The following is a 9,783-nucleotide window of genomic DNA, read 5'->3' on the forward strand; positions in this document are numbered from 1 at the left end:
TTGCTTCAATCACTGCACATCTTTAACCCGCATCTGCTAAGTGGTAAGATCGGATTGCACATGCATGACAACATGCTCCTAAATATGCACAACCATTGGCTTGCCGTTGTACGATGATTGATTCGTCTACTCTTACAATGCTTCTTGAGGGTTCAGTGAGTCTTGTGGGCTTTGGTATACGCATTTCCACGCAAACGATCCTCTTGTACCTGGCGGCGCTTTCGTCGGAAGGGAAATATGCATGTTCGTCTCAGTAAGGCTTAGGTACGGGTGATGGTAACACAAGTAAGCATACAACTTCAGTTCCAGATAATCGTCACTTTTTCTATTTTATCATTATGTTTACCTATCAACCAATCGCTGACAACAAGCTACCAATTACCAATATGTGGCATACTTCGAATTTCCTCTTACAACATTTATAAATTCTTGAGCAATAACTTTATCTGTTCCTTGAGAAGGGTGAAGTTCGTCGTACCACATATAGCCATCTAAGCTTCCTGGTTGCTTGGGACATGGTGATCCGGAGACAGCGCAGAGAATGTATGATACATCAACAACGGCTGGTGCTGGCAAATACCGCGTTGGATTGTTGTAAATGTCGGTAAGTAAAGAATTGGTATCGAAGATGGCGATCGACGCTCCTGGGTAACGCTTTTTAATTACTATTTCAAATGGTACTCTGTAGTCGAATATGCTATTGGCCAATTGAGTATATTCTTTCATCTTCCCGCTGATTTCTGAAATGTTGCTTGGCTACAAATGTGTAAGTTTAAACGCCATATGAGAGGGGTTGAGATTCTCACTTTGTTGGGCCAATAATGGCTAGCATTCAGTCCTCCTGCACCTGGCATCCCATACAATGGCGTTAATTGTAACGGTGCATTATTCATCAGAACAAAATATCTGGCTCCGGTCTGATAAATTCCGTCGAATCTATCGAAAATGCAATCAACGTAGTCTGGAATGGTTGTCCCGTTCAAAGAAGAGTCTGTCAAAAAGGCACCCTCTCCCAAATCGTTGGTACCGATCCACATTGAGTATACCGTGTTGTCAGGCTTACGGTTGGTGTAAAGAGTGTTGGTATTTGTGGATGAATTGATATACTTGACATCCGCAACGAACGCATCAACTTCGTAGACAACATCAGGGAAAGGTCCAAAGATACTGGTTAAATATCGATTGATGATTCCGTTAGAGCAGACTGCTCCGGCGACAGCATAATCATAAAGCTTAGCTCCGCTATAATTCGACACCCATCGATCCCAGGTGACGCCTCCACCAGCAGTCGAATTACTGGATGGAAGTAAAGTTCCTGGTGGCGGTGCAGAACCGTTGTGAGTTTGGAAATAACTCAGTCTTGACTCGTCTGTATAGCTGTTTTTGAATTAATTTTAGCCATTCTCTCTCACACGATTTTCCGGGAATTGTAAAAATCCGTGAGGCTGATTACAATCAACTTACCTGTCTCCAAAAGCTACTAAGTTCTCAAAGCGCGGAATCCAGCCATTTTTATGTGCAGATGATGTCAAATCTGCCTCCGATGCATCAGGCATAGCCATTGACAACCCATATCCCGTAAACAGAGGGACCGTATACTTAGAGAACTTCATGTTGTCTGTTATCCCAAATTCCAACAAAACAAGTAATGTAAACCACATAGAAAGAAGCCAAGACATGACGAGAATTTCCCAGCCTTTATATCTACCCATCCTCCCATCTCCACCTTCGATTCATCCAGGAACGTCCGGATACCATACATATTAAGCTTTCGGAGTATCATCGAACCTTCGTGTTATTATTTTTTCCGAACCTTGGAAAGCTAAAGACTTGCAAGTAGCAAGCTGCAGACGGTGACCCCGCACAAAGTACCCCGCGAGATGTCAAGGTACATGCCGGTTGAATAGACGAAAATGCTACTCTACCGAAGTAGCGTGTCGGAGAGGGAGAGTTTCCATATTTTCAGACGAAAGGTTGGAATTATCCGAAGTTCCGATGATCGATCTGTCCATAAACTCGCCAGCCACCTATATATGCTAGATAATGAGGTAATGATTTATAGTCGGCCATGATTTCAAAATGCCAGCCAATATCACCGTTTTCTACAACAGCCTCATCTCAAATCAAGATGACGAGATCCTTATCCAATTAGCTAACGAAAACAGTATCTGTATCAGGTGCATATAGGCTAAATTCATCACATGGCTTTTTAGTGGGAACTTTGGACAACAGGCGAATGTGGATGAAGAGACGATTGCATGTTTATTTTAAGTATTATGCAGCATCAATTATGAAAAAAAGCTTTCAATACTCTTGATTTGTCTCACTTTGGCCATCCATGATGAAACAATCGCGCAGTGTATATTGAGGGAACAGATCAATCACACAAAGCAGTCAGTTATCGGAGTATACAAGACGAGTTCCTGATCTTCAGATCATGAGAATAGAGAACAAGGAGGAAGGTATAAGAAGATATGTTGGATTCGGGATACGATTTATCTTGAACATATGTGTGTAGCATGAACTGAACATCTGAAGATCTCATGTATCTGGCTACACTCTCGTCTTCCTATGGGATAGCCCTTATCCTTCTTTCAATAATGTGATTGTGTACGAGCAGGCGCCAGCGTCGCTTTAGAACCTTTCCAAGGTTGTACCTGAGGATAGAAATAGGAGTACGAATTCAAAGAAGAAATTCTTTATGGATTTCCCTCTTCATATCATACACTTATTCCCATACTCTCGTATATCATCATATAACCCACCATATCACCATATGATTTGGCCCAGTATTGGAGGCACCCATTGCACCCATTGCTCTAGAGTCCTTGTGCGTAGGAGTGGGAGTGGGAGTGAGAGTTCAAATATAAGTAAGAAACCCCTTATGACCTCTGCCCCCCAAAGCCTTATGATTCTAGAATTATTCCAACGTATATCGATAAATCAACTGATGTGATCACTCACCTTGATTGAAATAATTTCTCCAATTGATAATTGATATCGACATCTAAGCTAGAATCAATACCTCAAATAATATGATTGTCCCAACTGATATCACTATCCCAATAGATTGATATGATTGTCCCAATTGATATGATTACTTCCAGTTTATATCAATATTCCAATTCATATCCTACAATCAAACTCTCTCATACATTACTACATAACTATACTTTTCAGTAACTTCTAGGCAGTCCAAGAACCTTCTCTCCAACATAATTCATGATCATTTCCCTCGAAACTGGTGCAATTCTTGGAACAAAACACTCTCTCAAGTATCTCTCAACGTGATATTCCTGGGCATAGCCCATGCCGCCCAAACTTAACACGCTCCTTTCACAGGCAGTAAAGGCTGCTTCAGCTGCTAGATACTTTGCACTGTTGCACGCAACACCAACAGATGCTTGGGTTATTGTCTCATCCGTCGTCGAGCTATCATACAATTTCGCAGCATGATAAGTTGCCAACTTTGCGGCTTCGAGGTGCATGTATGCATCGGCCAATGGATGCTGAATACCTTGATTCATACCTATAGGCCGGCCGAAAACGATTCTTTCTTTTGCATACTGGGAAGCCCGGTGCAGGGCAGCATACCCGAGACCTAGTGCTTCGCCTGCCAATAGACATCGCTCAGCGTTCATGCCATGGAGTACGATTTTGAAACCTTGCCCTTCTTTGCCGATTAATGAATCACTATCAACAGTGTAGTTGTCGAAGAAAACTTCGTTTGCATCAATAGCACGCCCACCCATCTTTTTAATTTCCTTGAGTTCGAGACCAGGCTGTTTAGGATCGAAATCGATGAAGAAAAGGGATAAACCTTCGGAAGGCTTTGTCACTTCTTCCAATGGAGTAGTTCTAGCCAACAACACCATCTTTGTTGCGACCTGTGCTGAGGAAATCCATATTTTTTGACCCGATATTTTGTAAGTGTCGCCTTCACGCGTAGCCCGGGTTCTGAGCTTGAGAGTGTCCAAACCAGTGTTGGGTTCGGTGACTCCAAAACACGCTCGCCAGGTACCATCGATCAACTTGGGCAACATTCTTTGACGTTGCGAGGCCGTCGCGAATTTAGCGACAGGCTGGGTAGCATAAACGTCTGATATATATGGATTAGCATCGCAGTGTTTTGAATCACTGAAACCACAACGTTGTTTGAAATCACTGAACCTAAGAAAGCTGAGGTTCACCACGTCTGATCACCAAAGCAGTAGGAAAGTTTCGTTGGAATAGAATTCCAGCATATTTGGGTCAGACGGACTTGCATGTATACTTTGGGCACCAGCCATGCCTCCACCGCTCTCAGATATGGTCTGCAAAAGCATCGTCGCTTCTGAGATTCCAAGACCCGATCCTCCAAGTTCTTCAGGAAGGGCAATGCCGATCCATCCACCCTTTGCTAGATCTCGATGTAAATCATGAGGATATTCCCCGGTTTCATCACGCTTTGCCCAGTATTCCTGGTATATTCAGTGAGAAGTCACGGCAGTTTGAACCGGAATAATCTTACATCAGGATATTTTGAGCAAATTTTGGCAATGGCTTCTCGAACCTCCAATTGTGTGTCTGAAAACCCACTTGTTTCCATCAGTGTATTGGCTCTTAGAGAAGTCGAAGCTGCGAATGCTCTCCTGGCAACCGCATTTTGATTCAGTCTTAGGCCTAATAACCTAGAAATGGTGGAAACTCTGGTGCAAATCATCATGCTGGTAAAGAAAATTGGAAATGTCTTTCTTCATCAACATATAAGTTAGGGTTTCAATCCATTTGACTCTTTTCATGCATAGAAGAAAAGTGGTAGTCAGTCCTGTTGTTGTTTCCCGCGGCTATTCGAAACAAGCCGGAATTGACCGCTTGCGAAACCCTTCAATGATCCAATTGTTCCACTTCGATTGGAAGAAATGAAAATTTAGTTTGGATTGTAATTGAAGATTCAGACTCTATTGAGTAGGTACTATAAACTCTCATGATTTTATTTGTGGCTGGACTGCGGGCGAGCCGGCGTTTGCGTTGTTTTAGAGCCTTTGTGCTTGGGAGTGTAGATGGATGAAAGACAGACCTGATGATTGTTTCAATCCGTATCATACAATCAGTCTCATATTATAATATGAGACTACCACATAATTATATGATTTACCTAGTTTAGTAAAGAGACTCTATACTGTCCGCGAACCTTTCTATGAAAAATCCCGATACAATGATTTTATCACAGACTCAAAAAGATACGATTTATTTGGATGAGGTAGTGTAGTGTCGTGAAACAGTCATGTGATACAGAATTTAGGGATGAGCCGTTGACGCGTGGGGGTAACCAAAACAATCATACAGCATCACTAAGTTTACGAATTTTAAGACTCCAACTCATACTCTCATGACCAACACAACGCAAATCGCCCAACCTTCAATTAAATGCCAATAGCTCAAAAAGAAATGATCTTGTCATCTTCCGAGTACTAAATCACGTCAAATTATTCGGTACTTCATAACACGACGCGCTGTTTTGAACAGCAGAAAAAATGGCGGCAATGCGACCAAACAAACGATTGCAAGTAGGGTCGAAAGGGTGGATAGCAGAGGAGCGATCGAACGCGCTGCAGCTTGCAGCAGCAGAGGCAGAGGAGTTTACATTTGCTGCCAGGAATGAGATTGACTGGTTGAATGAACATATGGCAGAAATATTCAATAAGAATCAAGTGTATGTAAACAAACCTGCGACACTGGGCACGAGCTGATCTTATGTCCTTTAGGAACGTTGCCGAAATATTTAAAACGCCGGGGAAGTTACGTGGGAAGACACCTAGAACAGCTAGGAAACTGAATCAATTGGAAGTGCGCGCAGTATGTCTATCGAATGTATGTAGCGATTTAAACTAATACCAAGCAGCCATTGTCCGATGTCTTTTCGGCAACACCTCAAGGAGCCCCAAGTCCATTCAAACAAGCTCATCATGAGCGGTCACCCCCGAAATTTCGAGTAGCAGAGGACGCCCCGGCAGAAACTCAAGAGGAACCTGCTCAAGCGCAACCTACACCCTCGCAACCTACACCTTCACATCGTCTATCTAGCTTTGGCACTGCGCAGAGCAGTGTTCAGCGCAAATCTTTCATCAACGCACTTGATTCTGGTTACTACGGAAGTCAGCTTGAGGAGGCGACGCAACCTAATACTCAACCTACCGAACCAGAACCATTCGCAACAAGCCCACCCCGACAATTCATACCCCAAGAAGATACAATCGAGAATGAAGACAATGAAGAGATTGCAAGCAATGCAGGTAACACGGAGAATGAAGAAGACAGGCCCGAGGATAAGATAGCCCCCGTCGAAGAGAGTCCAGTCGCAAATTTAGAGTCTGAAGAGCAACGAACTGTCGAGGTTTCGTTTCAATCTGCACGAGAAGGTTCGCCAATAGCGCCCACCATTGAGGTAGAAGCACAGACAGAAACAGGGACAGAAGCTCAGCAAGTTGAGAATGAAGAACAAGACAGGGAGCCAACGAACGGAGATCAGGTCATGGGAGATGTCGAATATCCAAATCTCAAGTTACAGCCTCATGACCAGAGCTCAGCCCATTCATCACCGGAAAAGCGACCACAACAGAAATCTCCATCTAAATCTCCCGCAAGAGCCGAATCTCCTTTCAAAGAGCCCTCGGTAGAGCCACAGTCTTCACCATTCGCCCCTCAAGATGACCCCCAAGATGAGGACGAGCAGATGGATGATATTCCCGATGCTCAATCTGCTTCCGAGGGATCAAGTCCCATACGCCCTATTTTCCGCAAAAGCAGTTTGAATTTTGCTTCTCTACCTGCGCGAGATTTATCCAAGAAAAGTCTCGGGCATCGTACTTCGCGAACGAGCCATCTAGACCAGACACGTACTAGTCATTATGGTCGGCCTACGGGCGGAAAGAGTCTGGGCAACGTCAAAGAAGATCTCGCAAACAAAAATGAAGACGAGATGGACGTTGATGAAATGCTTGAGCCGACTGGACGGGAGGAATCCGAAGCCGAAACATTACTAGCACGTATCCACAATAAAACTTCGACACAACGTCTTCAGGACCAGATCAGTATGCTCGGTCAGTCTCAGCCTACAACCAGGCCTGCATCGAAATCTCTTGTTGGTGGCATAATACCCTCACGCCAGTCGATACAAGCGATTCAACCTCCAACGCCACAACATGGACCAGAGGAAGCATCACCATCAAAAGACAAGCCCTTCGCGACTCCAGGTGCCTTCCCCGAAGATGAGGATAGCTGGATTGGACCTCCAACGACAGCGTTACATGGAAAGTCGATTTTCAGCCCTCGCCCAACCATTGCCAAGAATCACACTGCAGATGTGATGGAGAGCGTGCGTGGCAAAGAAACTGTCAGTGGATCAGAATTCATCGTTCCCGAAAACGGAGACGAAGGAAGGCAAACATCTCCAATCCGTGAAACCAATGTACGAGGTCTAACTAAATCTATCTCGACTTCATTTATCTCCTCGCCTAAGAGAGCTGTTGGGCCACAAAGTCCTAACAAATTGATGTCGGTCTCCAACCCAAATCTTCCCGTTAATGCAATTGATGAAGATTCTACAACTCCTCCAAAGTCTCCGCCCAGGACACTTAGGGGAAGCCCGTTGAAGGTTGCGAAAGACAAATTCTCTTCGATTTTGAAATCAGGAAAGACTTTATTTGCAAGTAGCGCAGCTGCAAGTGCCGAAGCAAAAATTGAAACTCTACCATCATCTACAAGAATTTACCAGAATAGTGTGCCTTCCTTTGAAGATGTACTTCAGAATGAGAATAGCGACGCTGAAGTCTCGTATCCGAAAATGGATATGCATTTCAATGATTCAATCCCTAAACGTATTCAAAGTCCTGTTAAAGCTACCACTCGAAAAACTAGAGCTTCTACCGAAAAGGAAGAGAAACGCAAAGAAGAGGCCGCTAGAGAGGCTAGAGAGGCCAAAGAAGCCAAAGAAGCGCAAAAGATGAATGATCAATTAGAGAAGGCACGCATGAAGGTCAAAGAGGACGCACGTGTTTATCATCAAGAGCAAGAGCGAGCCGCAGCCATGCAGAGGGAAGTAATCTCCCGGAAAGAACAAGAGAAATTGGCCAAGGCAAGTCAAGTTGAAGTGCCAAAAGCAACTCGAGGTAGTCCACGAAGGACGAAAGCTCAATTGGAAGCAGAGGCCATAGCAACCACAGCTTCATCCGCTAATACGTCTTACGGTAAGGATACCGATATGACCGATGCACCAGCATCAATGCCACCGCCTTCTATTCCAAGACCAAAGTCTCAGATTGGGCGACCGCAGGCTAAACGGCCATTGAGACCAGTGAAAGACACTGCTCCTAAAGCCAAGGCACCAGCGACTGTAATACGTGTCGACACTGGCTCCTCGCGCGGTCAGCAATATCATCCATCTAATGCAACACTTGCAGCAACCTTGGAACAGTCCTTACAATCTTCACAAGGCGGACACCTACGAAACAAAGCTAGTTCTAGTTCGTTACAGAGCAAATCTTCGAATAACAGCTTCAAGGCTCAAGCCAATAAAGCCCTAGAAGCAGCTGCACGAAAGAAGGAGGCGGATGAACTTGCTGCTCAACAAAGAAGGGATGCGAAGTTGGAAATGGAACGCCAGCGAGCCGCTACAAAGGAAGAGCAAAGGCGACAGAATGAGCTAACTGTCAAACGTGACCAAGAGCGTCAACGGGAGCAGCAGAAGGAAATCAGTCTTAGCGAGGCTAATAAAAGGGCCATCGAAAGGGCGAAGCAGAAGAGAGCTCCTCCACCAGCTATTCGACCTCAACAAAATACCGATCAATGGCTTGAGAAGTCACTGCCACCAGTTCCACTTCAAAGAAACGACCTAGGTGGGCAAGCAAAAGCTACCCGTATGAACACCGCCAAAGCACCGCCAAAGAGACCTTTGCTAGAGAACAATGAAGAGATTGCTCGTCCACCAGTTCAGCGAAATGCCCCTTCAGTTCATGGTGACCCCCGCACCAAACGCCAAAGGACCAACGAGTATCTTGATGAAGAAGATGAATTGACGGAGTCTCATCCCAAAATGACTGCTCCCCCAATTCGTCAATCCAGCATTCGTCCAAAGGTAAGCCTATATTCATAATCAGTTCAATTTGTCATACTAACTAAAGATAGGAGATGCCCACAAAGTCGTTGTTTGCAAGCGGATATGCTCATGCCCCACCGCCTGCTAATCTACAAAGGTCTACTATTGTTTCACAACACCAGAATAAAATTGGCAATCCCATGGATATGACTCAGGTTTCTAAGGGAGCCATTCCATTTGCATCAAGCTCAAATGGACAGCCATACAAAACACCCGCACGTAATGTAAGTCATGCCTCGGCAAAGGCGGCAAAATCTGCAGCAAAATCATCACCACGATACGAGAATGGAGAGAACATCGTTCTTCCCGAAATACCGAGTGATAGCGAAGACGAAGATGATGAAGATGATGAGAAAGAGAAGAAAGCGTTCCAAGGGCTTGGCTGGACGGATTCTCCTGAGATTCGCAAACAATTGGCACTCCAGGAAACTATTGATCCCTCCAAGATTTTCGGACGACCCCAAGCCTTGAACATGGAAGAAGTGTTCGATAAAAGCAAGGATCGATTCCACAAGTTTAGAGCTAGGACATCCAGTGCCAATTGGAGTGGATCTGATCGCCTTACGGAAGAGGAGGTGCGCAAGGATTTGGAAGGGAGAGATCGTGTGCGAAGGCAAGGTGGATGGAGTTACGATCCCTCATTTTAA

The 9,783-nt window shown here is 44.7% G+C and overlaps 3 protein-coding genes across 3 annotated transcripts; 1 reads left to right on the plus strand and 2 right to left on the minus strand.

Annotated features, from left to right (window-relative positions):
• Positions 1-378: 378 nt before the first annotated feature.
• On the minus strand, positions 379-1,613 carry EAF02_003736 (uncharacterized protein; the record flags this gene model as incomplete). The annotated part of the gene is made up of 3 exons (XM_038899784.1): positions 379-756; positions 807-1,377; positions 1,465-1,613. 3 exons carry the CDS (start codon positions 1,611-1,613, stop codon positions 379-381), a joined length of 1,098 nt encoding a protein of 365 aa, XP_038760711.1.
• Positions 1,614-2,744: 1,131 nt separating this feature from the next.
• EAF02_003737 (uncharacterized protein) lies at positions 2,745-5,170 on the minus strand. Its single transcript, XM_038899785.1, has 3 exons — positions 4,511-5,170; positions 4,262-4,460; positions 2,745-4,099 (listed from the first exon to the last, which is right to left on the minus strand). Exons 1-3 carry the CDS (start codon positions 4,703-4,705, stop codon positions 3,177-3,179), a joined length of 1,317 nt encoding a protein of 438 aa, XP_038760712.1. The 5' UTR covers positions 4,706-5,170; the 3' UTR covers positions 2,745-3,176.
• Positions 5,171-5,516: 346 nt separating this feature from the next.
• On the plus strand, positions 5,517-9,783 carry EAF02_003738 (uncharacterized protein; the record flags this gene model as incomplete). The annotated part of the gene is made up of 4 exons (XM_038899786.1): positions 5,517-5,695; positions 5,748-5,838; positions 5,885-9,115; positions 9,166-9,783. 4 exons carry the CDS (start codon positions 5,517-5,519, stop codon positions 9,781-9,783), a joined length of 4,119 nt encoding a protein of 1,372 aa, XP_038760713.1.

The sequence above is a fragment of the Botrytis sinoallii genome, assembly GCF_014898435.1.
Source record: "Botrytis sinoallii strain Bc 23 chromosome Unknown BSIN_005, whole genome shotgun sequence".
Classification (NCBI taxonomy): domain Eukaryota; kingdom Fungi; phylum Ascomycota; class Leotiomycetes; order Helotiales; family Sclerotiniaceae; genus Botrytis; species Botrytis sinoallii.